The 20,002-nt window shown below is 38.2% G+C and overlaps 1 protein-coding gene across 1 annotated transcript; it reads right to left on the bottom strand.

Annotated features, from left to right (window-relative positions):
* Positions 1-3,969: 3,969 nt before the first annotated feature.
* On the bottom strand, positions 3,970-5,483 carry LOC148999183 (phosphopantothenoylcysteine decarboxylase-like). Its single transcript, XM_089141397.1, has 2 exons — positions 5,259-5,483; positions 3,970-4,263 (listed from the first exon to the last, which is right to left on the bottom strand). Exons 1-2 carry the CDS (start codon positions 5,481-5,483, stop codon positions 3,970-3,972), a joined length of 519 nt encoding a protein of 172 aa, XP_088997523.1.
* Positions 5,484-20,002: the final 14,519 nt, after the last annotated feature.

Raw genomic sequence — 20,002 nt, 5'->3', positions numbered from 1 at the left:
TAAACAGGTGTTGCATTCTTATGGATTTCCCCTCAAGTGGATAGATTGGATTATGCTCTGTATTCAAACAATTTCCTATTCACTTTTTATCAATGGATCACTGGATGGCAGTATATCTCCATCCAGGGGGCTTAGGCAGGGGGACCCTCACTCTCCTTATTTGTTTATCCTATGTGTTTAACTGTTAACTTCTTATTTAGAGCTTGCTGTGTCACGTAAAAAACTTAAGGGCATTCATTTGTCTCATGGAGGTGAGAAATTATCTCACCTTGCTTTTGCCGTTGATTTGATATTCTTTGGACAAGCTACAAAACAAGAAGCTCGAACCTTTGGCAAAATAATTCAGGAATACTGCTTGCATTCGGGGCAGGAACTCAATTTACACAAAACTCGAGCTCACTATAGTCCTAGCGTAACATCAAGTATGAAACGAGACCTCTCTACTTGTTTTCACATCACCCCCACATCGGAGGTAGATATATATCTGGGTATTCCTATCTTTTTTGGTTGATTGAAGAAAAAACATTGCGTGACTCTTTAGATAGGGTCAATAAAAGACTTTTGGGCTGGATAGCAAACTTCTATTTTATCCGGCAAAAGCGGTTCTCCTTAAAGCAACACTTGCAGCAATGCCAAATCATTTTATGTCTTGTTTTCAAATGCCAGTAGCAGTTCTAAAAGATCTTGACAAAGGAATGCGATCCTTTTTTTGGTCCAATGGTGAAAAACAACATGTTCATACAGTGGACTGGATAGCAATTTGTAACCCCATGGTTGAAGGGGGTCTAAATTTTGAAATATTCAAGCTTCAAACCTGACACTTCTAGCTCCGAAGGCATGGGAATTACTCATTCACCCACACTCCTTATGGGGTAGAGTAATGATACAAAAATATTGCAAACAACTCTCCTTTATGGAAGTTCAACCCCAACAGATGGATTCTTGGGGGTGGAGATCTATTTTAAAGGGCAGATATCTTATCAAGAAAGGAATATTTCTTCAAGTTGGCAATGGTACTCTCATCAACCCTTGGACTTCTAATTGGACCCCTGATCACCCACCTGACGTGGGCTGCTTCCCTTTTGCATCCAATGTTTCCACTACAGTGGCCCAGTTTATTAACCCTCCATCACAGAATTGGGATTGAGAGCTTCTCTCGTCCTGGTGGCCCAAAAGTACTATGGAAAAAATATTGGCTATCCCCTTACCATGATTGCCCGCCCTTGATCGTCTCATATGGCATTGGACAACATCAGAAAACTTCACCGTGAAATCGGCTTATAGGTTTCCTATAGTTCTATATATGATCAGTCTTTGCAACACTCACATCCGAAGGTTTGGCTCAAACTTTGGAGACTCCCTTTTCATCCTCGTCCAATTCACTTCCTATGGAAATTGTTGCATTAAAAGCTTCCCACCGCATCTCTTCTTATAGCTAGAGGAATTCCTGTTTCCACTCATTGTTTCTTCTATGGGCAACATGATTCATCTCTGGATCATATTCTTAGGTTATGTCCTTTAAAGGTCATTCAGCTTCTATCTCTCTGTCTAGACAAAGGAGCTAGCAGGAAAACAATGGACATACTACTTACTCTCTGGCTCCTCTGGAAATCCTATACATCACAATTGAAATCAGCCTCAAATCAGCTGGTGGTAGCCCGTAGTTTTCTGATTTGGAAAGGTCTTCAATTTTATTCTTCAAACTCTCTAAAGGATCTAGAGATGAAGCACAACCACAATTTGATCAAATGGACGGCCCCTAATTATCCTATTACAAAGATCAATGTTGATGGGTCGTTATTCAAAGAGACCACCATGCTGGCTATGGAGGTATAGCCCAAGATCACGAGGGTAAGATGTTGTTTGGTTTTGGTCAAGGAACGATATGCCAGGATGTTCTTACTATTGAAGCCATGGCCATGAGACAAGCAATGGTATGGGCACAAGACTTCTCCTTAACCCATATTGCCATGGAAGTGATAATCTTGCCCTAATTGCCATCCTTAAGAAGTAGGTCTCGAAGGTGCCATGGAAAATCTTTCCCATCATCTCAGATATCCAAGGTATGTCACAGGCTTTCTAGTTTGTCTCCTTCTCACACGTACATAGGGAAGCAAATATCATGGCTGATGCTCTGGCTAAGGAGGGTGCTTCCACTCATGATGTCTTTCTATACACCCAGATTCCTCCTCTTCATTTACGTTGGCTTCTGTTCTTTGATGTAATGGAACTAGGTTGTACTCGTGGCTTTTCTTTCTAATAAAGTAATCTATTACCATATATATATATATATATATATATATATATATATATATATATATATATATATATATATATATATATATATATATATATATATATATATATATATATATATATATATATTTTTTTTTCCAGTCGTCCAATTGTGGAGGTATGCTTTTATATAGTTTCAAACGTCAAAGCTTTTGGCCAAGAAAATCTCAGTCCGCCAATGATAGTTCATCACAAAGCAAAAACCCACTAAAGCCACCAAGTGCCCATAAAAAACGGAGACGTGAAGGATCTGATGAGGCTGTGTTTCTTGACACCTACACCTTATTTCATCTACCACCAAAGCTTCCTAATAAGCCTTGTTAATGTTGATCCTCATCATACCAAGCTTTATCAAAATCCTCAACCTTACCATTATCATCAGCCCAAAAAGCTCTCACCCTCCGTTGGAGCGTTAATAGTTCCTACAAATACCGATGGAGCAATAGTTCCTGCAAATACTGCCATAGCACTAACAACGACGAAGGTGGGCAACAAAGAAAATCGCCTAAAGAGGCTATTCACATCTCTAGGGAACTAGAGATTATGGTTGTAGATCACCAGAGATCCAAAGGAAGCAACAATTTTGACCTAGTTTCAAGCACGACGATGAGACGATCTCATATCTTGTTGATTACTTGGGCCGTAGGAAAGATTTAAAGGCAATCAGGATTGTTTGCTTCACCAGTTGTTCTCGGTGATGGAAGAGTCTTTACCGGAGGTCAATGGCAGTGAGTTGCAAGTGAAGAGAGACGACGGGAGGGGAGTGAGTGAGCCGGGAAATGTTTGAGGGCATTTTAGTAATTTGACTATATGTGGAGTATTTTGGTCAGTTAACCACTTAAATTTAAAAATATAACAGTCAATGATAGAAAAGTTAACCGTGGGTTTTTTGAAAAACGAAAAGTGGACAGTCTGTAAAAAGTGAGCATAGTCAAGAGTTTCAAACTAACTTAAGTGGATGTCCTGAAAAAAACTCCTAAGAAATGGTGGTGCATAGTATTAAGTACTTTTTTTTTTGTTTGGGGGGGGGGGGGGGGGGGAAGGCAATTAAGTCCTATTTTTGTACCAAAGAAGAAAGTTCTATTTTGGTTAATTTACTTAAAAAACCAAAAAGAAAAAAGGATCTTACTTTTAAGTTGGACATATATTATGACCAATCATGTGGTTTGAAAATTTTCTTCTCAATGTAATTGGAGGATAATTCCTCGTGGATTTAGACTCTTAACTCTCTAAAATTTTTCATGAGATAAAATTTGTCTCCATCTAGGTGGAGAATCTGAAAATTTTCCTATTACCTGGCAACTGTCCTAAAAGATTGAACAAGTCTGCACAACCCATTGAACGATTAATAAGTAAATTTCTAGGTACCACCTCGGTCTCAGTGGTGAGGTCCATAAGAATGAACAAGCCTGCAATCTTCAATGCCGAGGTCTTATCACGTTACTAGTCTGTCATGACTTGCGGAACCCTAAATAAATTCAACAATGTGGATATATGTATAAATCTGTCTCAGTTTACAATTTATGAATGTGTATTTCATTCTAGGGAATCGTTCATAAAATTTCAGTCGTGCAAACTGGGTCAAATCAAACGATTCCAGGACTGAAACAGTGAGATGCCAACTTTAATTTCCACCCATGTGTGTAAATTGTTACAACAGCCACTAGGCTATGCTTATAATGCAGACCTTAATATTTTCCAACCAGTTGAAACCAAACAGTCTAGCAACACACCACCGATGGTAGAAAGCTCTGTCATTACATCAGCGCCTCTATACACAGAAGCATCAGGGATCGTTGGAGGAATCAGATGAACACCACGCCTCTTGATCATCTCAACATGCTCTAGTGTGGAAGGATTGCACCACTTGGAGTGATTCATTGATGGTGCAACGATAAGCGGCTTATTTCTAAAGTCCCAGGCTCCAACAATGGATGTCAAGAGGTTATCACTTAAGCCCGTTGCAATCTATCAGAATACAGAGGAGAACCAACATGAGATTGAGCAGTGTACATTACATAAAAAAACAGAACACAAAGACTTGCTAAGGCTCTTTTTTGTATCAATTCTCATTCTCTATTATGTCTATTTAAATGAAATGCGTACAAGAATTCATTATTGGTCAAGAAAGAAAAATGGTTTGGTGAATTTTGTCAAAAATAAAATATAGAATGAAAAATAAGTTTAGAATGTCAAAATAAAAATTTATTAGAAAATGATAGTGAGCAAGTGAAAAAAGAGGAAACAGAAAAAATATATGATTTTTTTATAAAAGAATGTGTATTGACTATTTTAACATCATCTTAACTAGTAAACCTTTGCATAAATGAAGAGAATTAAATTTTCATTATAATCCATAATAGACAAAAAGTCTATTACCAAAACTATAATAGATGCCAAACAATTTAAAATAATGAAAATTTTTCATAATTGAAAATGATAATTGATACCAAAAATAGCCTAAAAAGAATGATAGAAACAAGATTTTTCAAGAGTATTTAACAACCTGTGAAAAACTCATCCAGAAACAATTAGATCTGAACTATATTAATGATTTATACAACCTCTAGGTCAAGAGGAACTGAACTAAACATAAATGGTACTGTAAACATTAAAAGAGTTGTGCAAGTTATATCCTGACCACCCAAATGCAACTCAAATCGGGAAGGGAGTTGAAGTCTATAATCAGGTTTAGACTCAGCTCAAGTAAACTTGACATGAAGATCATTTCCAATTGCATTAACCAAATTTAGCAGTTGAGTTTCCAATGAAGAAAATCTCAAGTATGCAGGGAAAACAGCTCACACGAAAACAGTTAGGCTTTTATTCGTTAAGAAGCATAAATGAACAAGACCAGAGAACACCCAAAAATGCTAAATTTTATAGCTCCCTGAATTATTTCACTAGTTTACCACAAATCAAGAACCCAGTGAACAGTAGTCTACTAATTAGAAAATATGTACCTTGCCAAGTGTATCGGCTGACAGGGGTGCGATAACCATGATATCAGCCCAATCACGAAGCACATTACTAAGCATGTTGACTTCTAGTTTCACCGAAATGAGCCATTGAGTGTCATCAACGAAAACAGGAAAAATTTCAGGAATTGATGGTAAAATTGTCTTGGTGACGACCATTGTAATGTCTGCCCATTGAGAGACAGAATCCGATAAAACCTGAAAATTCATTGCATGCGCATCTATGCTTTCACTTGCAGCTAATAAAATCCGAGGCCTTCTAAATGTAAGAACTACATTATTGTCGCAGGAACTACCAACTGATTCCTGACTGGCCATAACCTACACAGGAACACTCCCAGAGTCAGAGATAAAAGCAAAATCAAGATATTGTCGCACGACATTGTGCTATTTGTTCTGTTAACAAGCAACTGAATACCACAATGGACAAGCAGGAAAACTCGCAGAAAGAAATGAGATTGTCCCATTAACACATCAAGAATTAATAGTAACCAGAATCTGTGAACAGACTCAATCTATCTCCAAGAATCCTGGTAAGGGCCGTAGGTGAGTTTGTTACAAAGAGAGTGAAAATAGAAATCTGAAAGCACAAAAATCTGATGCTTGTTTTCAATTTGCTCTTGATTAATCAAGAATTCAAATCTTGCTAGAGTTAATGTTATTCAATGTTGTCTCAGAGCTACAATTTTTGGGTTCATTTTCTGGTCCCTACGTAATGAATGAAGATTGAACAAGAATGAAAATTCAAAAGAAATCAGATTAACATATAAAAATCAAATAGAGATGGGAGATCAAAGGTGTTCATCATAAATATTTAGTTTCTACTAATACGACTGAGTGCAGATCCATAATGATTAAAGACAACCCAAGAAAACAAAGAAGAAGAAGAAGAAGGAATACCAAGGACTCAGAAATGATCAAATATGCCAAACCTGTATATACTTTTTAGTAGAATTCATAGGAAGATCAGATAATCACATCAGCACTCGGAGAATTGGGGGGGGGGGGGGGAAGAAACTTTAAAGGCCACTTACTTCGCCTTCACAAAATCTCAACTGCACCAGAAACCACTGATAGTTGAACTCCAAGCTTCAAAGGTGAGAAAGAGAGAGAGACCTAACAATTAGTGAGTAAAAGAAACGGTATTAAGATCACAACTCTAAGGAAAAACAAAGACCAGTTTCTGATACGTGGGACGCTTAAAAGCCCTACAATTCAACTTCTGATTTGGTCATAACCAATCTTGATTTCTATGGAGCCAAAATAAACTCCAATTCTTCCAGACTTACAATCCTTACCACCACCGTGAACAGACTCAGATTAATTTTGACCAAATTACCAAAAACGAAACCAACAATTAGAAGACAGAAGTGAACACAGGGAAAACCTCATGCCGATAAACTGAAATTTATGAATTATCTACACAGAAAGCAAAAGGAAAGCATCGGGAACTACCTTGAATGCTACTCAAGTTTCAAACGATGGCTAGTTTAACGGCAAATTTGACGTCGCCGGCGACAAGAACACAAGAATGATTATCTTGAGTTGATTGGCTATCTCTCGCATTCTTCAACAGCGATAAAAAAATCAGACGAAATCAAAACGCAACTGAAGCAATTAGAGCTTTATGCTCTTCCTTCGAGTTTAGAACTCGTTTCATCTTCTCGTTGGCGGTTGCCTTTTTAAGTGAAAAGGACGAAAATACCCTCACATACACAACTCGTTTATGGCGCGATCTTTCGTTTTCAATAACTAACTACTTAACTGAAACCAGTGTCCATTCACTGTGTCAACTCAGTTCTATCGGGATCTTCTAAGCATTACGGTTCGAATCAAACACGCTAGATCCGTATATTCCAGCTCCTCCGCTTATCTTTTATGGCATCTAATCATAATCATAGTTTTAAGCAAGGTCCGATATGTTGACCTGTGTTGCCGTGTCGGGTGACTTTTGGCGATATGCAGGTGCGTGTTTCGTCTTCTTCTTCTTCTCCTCAAATGTGCTACTTGTGGTTGCCATCGCAACTTCCACCATCGTGAACCTGAAGAATCCTCCATTCCCTTCGACTTCCACTACCACCACCACCACCACCCTCCACCACCTTCTAAGTTCTAACACCACTTGTGCTTGAAGCCCCAATTCACCTTCCCTACCTCCACGTTCTTCTTCTTACTACCCATCAGCGCCTCACATGTTATTGGCTTTGAGCTTGGGTCTCTTTGCTCCATGAGATTCCCATCAACCGGTTAATAATTACAATCATCAAGTGACTGCAGGAGCAACCACTGCAACTCCTAATGGACAAAAGAGGTTCAGGTCAAAATTCAGTTAGTAGAAGATGCTTGCTATCTCAGAGAAATTGGGTTGGAAGATGCAGAAAAGAGATGAGGGAACAACATGTCGACCGTCCGCCGACTTTATGTTTATTTCGTGTCGCTGGGGGAAATTGTGTCGCCCCCTAGCGACATGACCATATATCGTTGTGTGTCAACAATATATCGCCAACACAATGTACACTGATTTTAAGCAATGTGCAATTTTTTGGCGAACTTCACCATTGCGCCATTTGGCAAAACTAGAGAAACAACGAATTTTGCTGAAAATCGGACAAAGCTTTGTCCTGTAAGGTTGGTTCATCATCTAGAACCATACCATGCATCAAGCTTTTATCAAATTTAGATTCTCTAATCGGACTTTGAGGCTGAGTTAGAGGCTTTTATATATGGTAGGGTTTGGGCAAGGCAGTTACAGGTGAAAAAGGTTTGGGTTGAGTGTGATTCTATAGCAGTGGTGGTCCTCATTCAGAAAAGGAGGATAGCCTGGTATATTCTTCAGCGATGGTGAGGTAAAATCTCCAATTGCTATAGAAAGACCAATACACAAAGGATTTTTTAGCCAAAGAAAATATAATATTAGAGTTTTGCATCATGAAGGATAATAATATAGCGGTATGGTAGGAGTAATATAGCAGAAGTTTGGCTCTAGTAATCAAGCTTGTCGGAGGAATTACACAATGTTATATTAGTCAAAGCTTTGAAGGAGCTCATATGGTACAACTGCAGAACTTGAGTAGTGATTCAAAAATTAAATACTCAATAAACACACACACATGACAGTCAACCATTTCATTGTCCGCTAAAGTTGGGTTGTATGCCTTCTAATTTAGGTCAAGCATAGATACCAGGTTGCAATTCAAATTATGATCTAAACTTTAATTTCGTTCAAAATATTTGCAATTAAACAAGCTCAAACAAAAACAATGTGGACGGTAATAATTAACCGATTAGGGAGAACACATCACATGTGCATATGCACGTGCATTATTACTAGTATATATATGTCAAATTGTTAATTTCTCTCTCCCACAGAGGCTTGTCTCCATGGATGATTGAGTATTTCTTCTAAAGTGCATTAGGAAAAGTAGCCAAAAGACTATCATAGGGTTGCTTAGTTGCCAATAACCAATTCTTTTTCTTAACTAGATCATGGATTCAACTCTCTTTGATGGTATATTAAAATTATATATAAAATTTACCTTGAAGATGTAGGCAAGGTATGCATAAATTGGCATGGATGAATCTCAAATTTTCCAAAAAAAAAAGGCAAAGTGTCTCTCTGAATTTCTATTTCTATTTCTATTTTGGTATATATATACTACACCAAACAACTAGTTAGTCCTATTATTTTAGCGTTTGAGGTTTGAGACATAAGATGTCAAAGGCAAAAGGAAATGTCTTATGATAATTCCACTAATAAGGTTAAATTTTCTCTTGGAAATTTCTCATTCATCTGCCTTTTTTTTTTCTTTTTAAGTCATATGGTTAGTTTTCTTGTTGGCTTTGTGTTTAGTACAGTCTCAAGTGGAGTTGATTGGAAAATAAGAATTTATGTAATTGATCCTATTTAATTTGGACAAGGCTTATTGTTGTTATTCTTATTGATGATAGTTTCTCCCCTACATGCTTAACTCTGTTACCATTTGGAAGGATTACATGAGTGGATGAAAAAAACAAAATCATGATTTTCCCTGCACCCCTTCATTGGCTTTTGAACTGTGTAGAATTAGAATAGCATTCCTTGAATATCATTCAGTCAACTCTCAACGCTTAATGAATCAAAATGGATCTCCTACACTCAACTTTGTTTCTAAGTCTCCTAATAGAGTAAACTTTCACGCTTTGTTGGCCATACCCTTAGTTGCTAGAAACACTTCACAAAAATAGAATTTGTTGAAGAATGGTTCATTAAAAGGCTGATTTGATCAAATTATACTTTTATCACAAAAATAATGTTGGGAATCAACCAATTTGTAATATAATTGGCTATAACAATTCCCAATTTCAACTAACCTAACTTCACCAATTTACAACCCAAAATTTTATTTTATCATTTTCTTTATGTAATGAAAAAAGACAAAAAGAACTAAAAGGGAAGACCTATCAACCATCTGTGTACATAAGATTATTACAAATTGATTCTATGAGTAGGGGGCAAATCTTTTATGTCAACTTTATTATTATTCTTTTAGAAAAAAATAAATTATATAAATTGACCCAAATTAAAATACTAGGAAATAGTAATAGATAGACTTATTTACAACAAAAGGGGGGGGGGGGGGGAAGCTCCAAAGACTCTTTTGGTAGAAATTCTCCAAAGTAATTGAATAAACATAATAAGGCTACAACACAATCAATAGTAAATATTCTGTGTGTCACTCATATGCAAACATAGTCTGATTTTGAAAGCCAATCTCAAATTTTTTTTTTGGTAGAGAAAGCCAATCTCAATACCAGATGGTGACATGATTCTTCTTTTTTTCTTTTTTTGGCCTTTATGATCCAGCTGAAAATTTTATTAAACTCTCCAGCCCCAAACTTGAGGTGTTAAAACCTGTCCAAACAAGGAAGGGGGTTGGGGACAACCACCACACATGACTCAAAAGAAAACTTTTTAGCTCCAAATCAACATGAATATTGTGTTGGGTTTGGATGTCTTGTATTCTCTGGGTCCATGTAATTATGATTTTATATTGTATTTGTAGTTGAAACATAGTTTGGGTCAATTACTAGTACCGGGGTAAAAATTTAATTATATTGGGATTAGTGTTTTAGGTTTCTCTATAAATAGTCTTTGTAGGATAACCTATAGGTATCAATCCCTATAAGGGATTGGGAACCCATCCCGGTGATAGGGATTGGCCAAGGCAAACAAAGGGTAATACTTTAGGGGTGTGAGAGTGGTATGAGGTTTTCTGCAATAGTGAAACTTCTTTTCTCTCTGGTGGACGTAGATAGGGTTTTGCGGAACTACGTTAAATCCTTCTTGTGTATTTTGCTGGTGTTATTCTCTGTTCGAGGTTGTGCATCCATTATCCCTAACACATTGTTCAACCTATTTACATAACAAAATTGAAGATGCTGAAAATGAGTTAAAAACCTTATTACATCCCCCCAAGATACCTACACTAACCCAATTGATGGATTGGGGCAAACCCATTAAAAGAAGAAATTGCTTGTGTAAAATCCAGCCTTATCCTAACCCTGACCCGGCCTGGATTTTGTACTGTTATAGGTCCGAAGACCCGGATTGGAGGTAGAAGAGACTTGTAGACCCTCTTAGTTGAAGATTCGGTGTTTGATCTAGAGCCTATGGACATTGACAGTGATGCCCCTTCCTTGAGCACATTGTCAGTGTTTAGTGAAAATCTGCGCATCTAAGAAGACTAAATTAGTTGAAGCACCTATTGAACTCCCGTGCTCAATCCGAAGGTATTTCTTGAACTAGACTTGTTGATTGACTTGTAGGAGAAAACCCAACTCAATTCGGATCAGTCTGGCCTTCCAAATCCATACTCTAAGCTCGCTATCAGCCTTGGTCAACTGCTTGGTTGACTAACCACTCGACCAACCAGTCAACCAGCACTTATTAAATTCAAAAATCACAAAAATCTCGACCATTTTGACCCTACCTTTTTGGAACTCATGAATGAAGGTCTACCCTGATCATTGGCACTCCAGAGAACAAGGAGTGACATTCCCTAGGGCATCTCTTGGTGTTTGTGAAGATTATTGGCTCCAATCATTGGCTTTCCATCTCAATCATCACTTCAAGGTATGTATTCTCTTATCCTTCTTCTAATCTACTCAATCTCCTATTAATTTATACTCTTTGGACCATGGTTGAAGTGCTGCAACCTTGCAAACACTTGGCCAGGAGCTTCCCCTTTCATTTCCATCAATCTCACTTCATTATTGCTATAATTATGATTACTTACATTACAATCCCATGATTTCTTTCATTTCAACCTATTCTTTAATTCAAGCTGATGTGTAGATGTATGCTAGGTTTGAATTACTATTGATTCATGATTCTAATTAGTTCTTACCATCCCCTAAATTGGTTCCCCCTCATTTCTTGTAATTGCAATCAATTCCAATTCAATACTTGATGTTTAGCATATAGAACATAGGGTTTCAATTTGGGTATTCACAATTGGACCGTTGGATCGTGATAATATGTAGTGTGTAGTGTTCCTATACTGCAATAATCATGCCCTCCAAGTTTCATATCGATCGGAGCATCGGAAGATCAGTTTCGGACCAAATCTCCATTTATGCCCGTTACTCTTTGCTCTGGTCGACTGCTTGGTCGACTGACAGTCTACCAGCCAGTCGACCAAGATATGACAGCAACTCTGTCTTTGGCCGAATTGCTTCGTTTGACATCCGATTCAATTGTTTTCTTCTCTAATGTTGATTATATGTTATCTATGGTACAAACACTGACTTTTGGGCTATTCTTCGTGATTCTTGATATTATTTTCGACTCGATTAAGGTAAGGACGGTTATTACCCCAAGTACGCTGATTATGCGAATCTACTTCTACTTTGGAAACTTAGTAGATATACTTCATTAATGTATTCCTTAGCCATGTATGACTGTTGTATGCACTTTGTATCAGTAATATTATGTTACATGTCATTCGGAATATCATGCTTAATTATTCTTTATGATTACATTTATGAATGATCATGTTATACTGTGCCTTTGTTTATATAATGAATTATTGATCATGTATGATATGATGAGATTGAGCTTGTGAATGACTAAGTATGGCTTGGGATTGAGAAGTGTCCTATCGACACTTCTTTCCTTGGATATCGGAGGGAATAGTATGTGTGAAATCCCCCAAATTTCTACCCCTTTAACCCATGGTTTTAAGACTGAGAATCTGGGCCTTGATTCGGTGATAATTGTGGACCATTCAAATCAAGCCCGAAGGATTGGAAATTGAACCAATGTTGGTAGATGACCCTTATAATGACTCAAAAACTCTCCTAGAGTTTAAGTGAAGAGAGAAGATTAGTCTCGATAGTGTAAAAAGGGTAATTTTGGAATATCTGTAGATCAGTGATGGAGAATCTGATTGATGCAAATAAGGTATCAAATCGAAGATCGTCGAAAGACCTTTCCAACGAGCCAAAAATCATTGAAATCAGAGTTCGTTTGGGGGTCCAACCATGATCCAGAAGTTTGAGCCGTTTAGGTGAACCAACCCCCACCCTATTTTCTGTTTAGGGGCAAAATTGGAAATTCGGATTTTTAAACCCTATTTATGTTTTATCTCATTCGTAAACGCATTTTTGGAGGCTAGAAAGAGGCAGAGGCTTTGGGAAGAGGAGAAAGGAAGGAGAAGAGTATTTCTCATCCAATCAAAGGTGTTCTGCAACTCGAATCATTGCGGGAATTTTATGAAAGGTTAGTTTTCTTTAATCCTTCTCTTATACATGGTTTTGGGAGCAATTTCTCTTCTTTCCTTTTGAGAGATCTTAAAGGAATGCATGTTTGGTATATTGGATGATCCTCTTTTCTTATATTAAGGTTCCCCTTGAGTTTGGGAGTAATGGTTTATCCCCTTGCAAAAGATTTTGGAATTTGACTCTCTAGGTTACCCACGGGTGATTTATGAGAGGCAAATTTGGGGCATTTTGATTTTGGTCAAATTGGATAAAATTGAAGGTACCCGTAGGATCCTTTTGTTGTCAATTAGCTTTCCCCAAAATTTCGTTTCGTTTAGACTTCGAATTGGTGGCAAATTAGTGACCATTCACTAGTGATGTTGAGAACTACCCTTTTTAACCTAGTTTTCAGATTTGGGTTTTTGTGGGAAGATTTTAGGATATCCTTTGAAATCCAAATGGGCTCTAATTTGTGATAATTATTTCTTTTGCATAAATAGGTTAATATATCTTTAATCACTAATTTGTGGGAGTGTATTCTTGGATTTGGAGGAAGAACAAAGTAAAAGGTGAGGAATATACTTAACTTTATATTACATGTGTAATGATGTTAGTTACTTTTCATTATTGATATATTGTATTACTTTAGTATTATCTTGTTGGTTATTTTATGTCTTTTGTTAAATATGAATTGCTATAATTTATGTTTATTATTATTTCTGATGTTGCTCATTGCTTTGAAATCTATTATTGTTGTTATGAAATGGAATGTGATTGTATGAGAGGAGAAATATTATTATTTCTTCTACCTTGTATTTTCTACTAGGGTTGTGGGTTCACCCATTGCCCTAGTGATATTATATGACTGCTTATATTGTGGGAATGCTTTTTTGGCATTTCTGCCATAGGATACCAGAGGAGGCGGTAAAGGACGCATTCCTATGGTGTCCTTGGCTCTTTCCTTATTACTGATTTACATATTTAGAGCATGTCTAGAAGTGTTTGGTTAGGTGACCTCATGAGTACTACTACCCTTTCGGCAGGGGTATTGAAGCCGGTTAACCAGTGATGTTAGTGGCTGGGTCCTGTATGTCAAGCAGGCCCACTATCATCATAGAGAGGTAGGGTTGCATATAATAGATAAGGGCTCATGGACGCTCAAGACCGGTGAAATGACCCGTGAGAGGACATGGAGATCATCCTGTCCATTATATGTGGATGACCACTGGGTTAATGAATGGGGTCCAACAGATGCCTCCATTAAGGATTCCATTCATAGGTGGGAAGGTATTGAACCAATAGAGCACCAGGCGTGAGGGGAGATATCCGGACCATATGTAGTACGAGACCGTATGACTTTGCATTGGGCTTATAGTAATCCTTGACACGCGCCAGATCTTATACCAATGGTGATGTGATAGAGTGGTGACCTAATCCCCAACCATGGCTTGACAGGACTTTACACAACAACCGCGGAGAACCCAACAGACGTGCATCAGAGCCGTGAGGGAAGAGTGATGAGACCGCCCAAAGAAGACTGGTGTGTGACTTAATGCTTGTCTACCATAGAGACTTCATGATAGAGTTAGGAGCATAATCATTCATATATCATATCATTATCATTAATTTCATTATCGATATTTATGTTATATGTGTGGTGTGGAATCTTGAGAATGAATGTGTGATATGATGTTGAGTTGACCTCACTGAGTTCTGTTGAACTCATTCCTTTTATATGTCTTTTTTTTCGTTTAGATTATGTTGCAGGTTATGAGGACTTCTTCCAAATGGAGAATGCGTTACCAAAATATCTTCTTGAAGGAGTGATCGAAGAAGAAGTGGATGCACATGGAGCTTCATGCCAGTATCAAGACTGTTCTTTTGGGTGGGATTCCATTAGAGAACTAGTCTAGTTTAGTTTTCCGCTACGTTGAAAATTACTCTCTTTTCTTTTCAAAACTCTGATGTTATATTTTTATTTTGAAGTAATGGATGATTGTAACCATTATTTTGATTTTGATAACTTAGTATGATAAACTTGATTTATTCTTGTCCATTTAATTATGCTATATCATGTTTTGTATGGATTTGTCACTGAACCTAGATCTTGCGGTGTATCACCCCCACGGGCATTCGGGTAATGACCGGATCCGGCTGGGTGGGGTGTGACAGTATGGGATGTTCTCCGAAGGTGTCCACCGACGCTTTCTCGGGTTATTGGATGACATACATAGGATTGTCTAGATGTATGGCTAGGACTATCCTTGTTGTATCAGACCCTATTCGGAAGGGTATTGAGACCGAACAACCCGTGGTAATATTGTGATTTGATGGGCGCTCAAGACCGGTAACCACTTCGTGAGACGACATAGATCATACTATGGATACCTGTTAGGGGCCATTTATTGGTAGGGTTGCAAATAGCTAGACTTGGGCTCACGGGCGCTCAAGACTGGTAACCAACCTATGAGAGGACGTGAGAACTTCCCGTTTACTATTTGTGGATGACCAATAGGGTTGATGAGTCCGTAATTCAGGATTACGCTGACTCTAGTGTTAAGGAATACGGAACCGAGTTAGTTGGTGCCATAGGGGAAGTATCCGTATCTGACTTGATACGACGGAGTAGATGTGTCACATCCACCCAGCCGGTACCTTACCTGGCATACCCGAGTGTGTGATCCATAGCCCCAAAGATCAAGTATCGAGGTAATCAACCTCCCACATAGACAATCACATAATCATGAACATAAATAATCAATGTGCAAAAGATAATCAAAAGATCCAAATAAGGAAAGAAATAATCATATATCATCAGAGTACGTAAGACAATCAGAATGTCTAAATCAATAAGTGAGGCGGAGTCCCACTCTACAACCAGCAGAAAGTAGATCGCAAATCAAAAGAAAGATTACAACTGTTTCTAAGATAAGAAAGAAATAACAAACTAAATTAGAGTCTATTCTTTCTTATAAAAAACGTCTTCATAAACATAAACTTCATCAATGACGCTCAGACGTTCCCACTCCACAGTAGGGCTAATCCTGGTAACAAGCAAAACCACTTGAGGAATCTTCAATGTAATCTTCATGGTTGCCAGCACCTTGCGTGTAGTATGCCTCTTCAGTATGTGCTTCCTCATATTGACTTTCATAGTCATCAGTACCAGTAGAGTAATCTAACGAAACATTGCACAAAAGGAATGAGTTTCAAAGAAACCCTATAAGGCAGTTAATCCATAACAACATAAATAGCAGGATTTCTAAACAAAGTAAAATGCTATATGATATGAAACACATGATGCAATATGATTCTAACTCTATGTATGCTGGTCTCTATTGGCAAACATGCTTTAAGTCATAGCACCGTACTTCTTTAAGAAGGTCTCAACACACAACGCCTTTTTGGTAGTGGGTCCGGCATCCCTCGGGACATTCCAGGGCTGGGGGTTAAGTCACCACTCTCTCACATCACCATTGGTTTAAGTACTGGCGCATGTCAGGGTCAAAGCCTAGCCAAATGCAAGTCTCCTACTTAGTTACATCAAGTCAGATCCAGATATGTCCATTCCCTACCGTTGGCGATCCTTTCCGGTATCTTTCACACTAGAGTCCTCATAGTCCCTGACTACGGACTCATCAACCCTATAGGTCATCCACATATGGTAAATAGGAAGCTCTCACGGGTTGGGTACCGGTCTTGAGCGCCCATGAATCCCCATTGCTACCATGGGTCGTTCGGTCTCAATACCCCTCCAATTAGGGTCTGACATAATGGGACATCCTAGCCAAACACTACTAGATAGTCCTAAATATGTCATCCAACAGTTTAGGAAGGTGTCCAAAGGGTATCTCCGGAAACATCCTATAATATTCCCATAGTTGTCCAAGGACAGAAGTGTCAAAAGGACACCTCTCCTTTCCAAACCATACTTAATCATACACAAACAGAATTCCCTAACATCACATATATGGCAACTTCTTATATGGAAAGAAATCAATAATAACATGCAACTTGCATATATTTGATAAGTAAATCATACATGAATCAATTTAATATAAACAAGTAATGCTACTGTAATCAAGATAGTTGGATTAGTAATATATATCAGTGTAAACATCTAATTAAGGAAATAAACTAACAAGATTCAAATATAGAAACTAGGATATGCAATCTATGTAGTTAAGGAAATAACCATCCTTACCTTATATAACTCGCAAAGGAATCTTAGGGAATCAAGTAAGACCTTGACTAAACTTGGGAAGAAAGTCCTAAACAAGTATATATAACATATTAGGAAAGATACTTAAAAGGAAAGATATAAAAACATCCAAAACAGACCAAATATGAGATTGCTGTACTCATTGGTCGATTGACTTGGTCTACTGCCTCAGTCGACCAATGAGTCGACCAACAGAGACAGTGACCTTCAAAAATCACAGTTTTTAGAATATGAAACCAAATTGGTGGTTCAAAAGGGTACTAAACAAGGGGAAAACCACAATGGCAGTGTACTAGTATATAGAAGACTCTAAAACACTAATCAAATCAAGTCTTCAAGTTACAAATTAGGAAACAAAAACTTACCATAATTGGATCAATCATGGTTCTTGAAGAATTCATAGTAAAAATCATAGACAAGAACAATAAGATGATGGATCACTGTTTGTGATATAGGAATCATGAAAAGTATGCTTAGATCTTCAAGAAAATTAGATCTAAGACTGAAGAACATCAATCTAAATAAGGAAAGAGAATGAATACAAGCTTTCCTTCAAAAGCGAGTGATGATCTTGATGAAGATCATCCACCAAGCTTTAGATCCTTAGGAAAAAAGAGGGAAAGAGTATAGTGATGGTTGCAACAGAGATACAACATCACCACTACTGTCCTCAATTAGAAAAGGAAAGAAAAGTAACGAAGAATCAAAGATGAAACATAGAAGAGGATGATCACATACCTTCTTGTGTAAAAGCACGAGTCTTGTCGAAGATCCGTCAAGTTAATCACCAAGGACGCAAGGGAGATGACTTGCAGAGGGCTCTGGTACGTTCCAAAGAGTTTCGAGGTAGAAAATATGAAGTAGACTCGAGATTGGACTTAAATAGAGCAAGCAAAGACCTAATTAGCAAAATCAGATCCCATTGGTCGATTGGATTGGTCGACTGGTCCAGTCGACCAATGAGTCGACCAATCAGAACAGCAAGTCCAAAACAGAGAAATGAAGGCTCAGATCAAATCCAAACATAAAGGGGTTTTGCACACACACCAAGTTACTTATCTAGTAGGTAGAAATGCCTTCGAACCATGATAGAGAGCACTCCAAGTCATTCAACTAATTCCATCTTCATCAGGATGCAGTTTCCATAAATGGAACACTGACATCAACACTCATGGATTCCAAGCCAGCCACCAAGTCTTCTACTGAAATGGCCCAAAGCTGACTTCTTGCCTTACTTCGGGTTGTCTGACCTACAAACAACAGGGTTTCCGGGTGAAGGTTAGGGCTGGATTTCACATTCTCCCCCCCTTAAAGAAATCTCGTCCCCGAAATTGAAAGCGTACATGTGCTTCCAAAGAGCTGAGGAAACTTCTCCTTCATATCTTCTTCCTTCTCCCAAGAAGCTTGTTCAAGGGTATGGTTCTTCCACCGAATCTTCACCAAAGGAATGGTGCGATTCCGTAGTTGCTTGTCCTTCTTATCCAGGATTTCGGCTGGTTCTTCATCATAGGTAAGATAAGCACTAAGTCCTTCATGTGCTTGATGTAAAATGTGTTTCGGATTCTCTATGTATTTCCGAAGCATCGAAATATGAAACACATTATGAACTCTAGCAAGAGGCGGAGGTAATGCCAATCGATAAGCAACAGGTCCAACCTTCTCCAGAATCTCAAATGGTCCAATGAAATGAGGGTTAAGCTTACCCTTAACATTGAATCTCATCACACCCTTCATTGGTGAAACCTTCAAGAAAACTTTCTCTCCAACCAGAAATTCTAAATCAGTCCTTCTCTTGTCGGCATAAGATTTCTGTCTTGACTGGGCATGTCACATCCACCCAGCCGGTACCCTATCTGGCATACCCGGGATGTGATCCACAGCCCCGAAGATCCATAGTTCAGGGACCACATAATCCACATCGACGATAATACAATCATGAACAGATAATAATCATAAACTAACAATGAATGATCATGGAATTCAGAAATAAGGTGTCAGACATAATCAGAGTGCGGAAATAAATATCAAATCAGATAAATTAAGAAGGCAGTGGGCGGAATCCACTCCTTCACCAAACGGAAGTGAGGTCAAAATTTAGTTAAGTACAAGTCTCAAGTTATAAAGGTAAGTTAAAGTTATTACAATTCTTCTAAGTATACTGTCACAAAAGAAGGGGTAACTACTCATAAGTCTCCTCCATAATAAATATATCTTCTTCAAAGTTGAGGACCATGGAGACCCAACATGACTGCTCCCATACAACTCCGGGGCTAACCCTGGTACGCCTGGTAATCTTCTTCGGTATGGTCACCGAAGTCTTCAATGTAGCCAGCCTCCGGATGGTAGTATGAGGTATCCGGGTCCGCCTCGGGGAGGGTGCCATCGGAGTAATCACCCGTAGAATAGCCTAACAAAATATTGCAACAGAAAAGGAATGAGTTCAAAAGAACTCAAGCAAGGAAGTTATCCCACCACACATAAACCACAAGATAATCATAAAATGATGCAGATGATATGAGGCATATAATGCAATATGACTTTATTCTAAGTATGCTGGTCATCTATGGTAGACATGCTTTAAGTCATAGCACCATACTTCTTTAGGTAGTCTCAGTCACTCATCACCGGGGGAATTGGGTCCCGCATCCCTCTCGGACAAATCCATGGTTGGGGGTTTCGGTCACCGCTCTCTCACATCACCGTTTGGTCTAAGTATTGGCGCATGTCGTGGTATAGCCTAGCCCAATGCAAGTCATCTACTTAATCA

The sequence above is a fragment of the Hakea prostrata genome, unplaced genomic scaffold (assembly GCF_041222555.1).
Source record: "Hakea prostrata isolate BN-2017 unplaced genomic scaffold, UWA_Hpros_2 contig_28, whole genome shotgun sequence".
NCBI classification, from domain to species: domain Eukaryota; kingdom Viridiplantae; phylum Streptophyta; class Magnoliopsida; order Proteales; family Proteaceae; genus Hakea; species Hakea prostrata.
This window is presented reverse-complemented; position numbering and strand designations above follow the sequence as displayed.

Coding starts and splice junctions, on each gene's coding strand:
- LOC148999183 (XM_089141397.1), bottom strand. CDS start 5,483: ATGAATTTTCAGGTTTTATCGGATTCTGTCTCTCAATGGGCAGACATT. Junction 4,264..5,258: donor CAGCCGATACACTTGGCAAG/GTACATATTTTC, acceptor GTATTCTGATAG/ATTGCAACGGGCTTAAGTGA.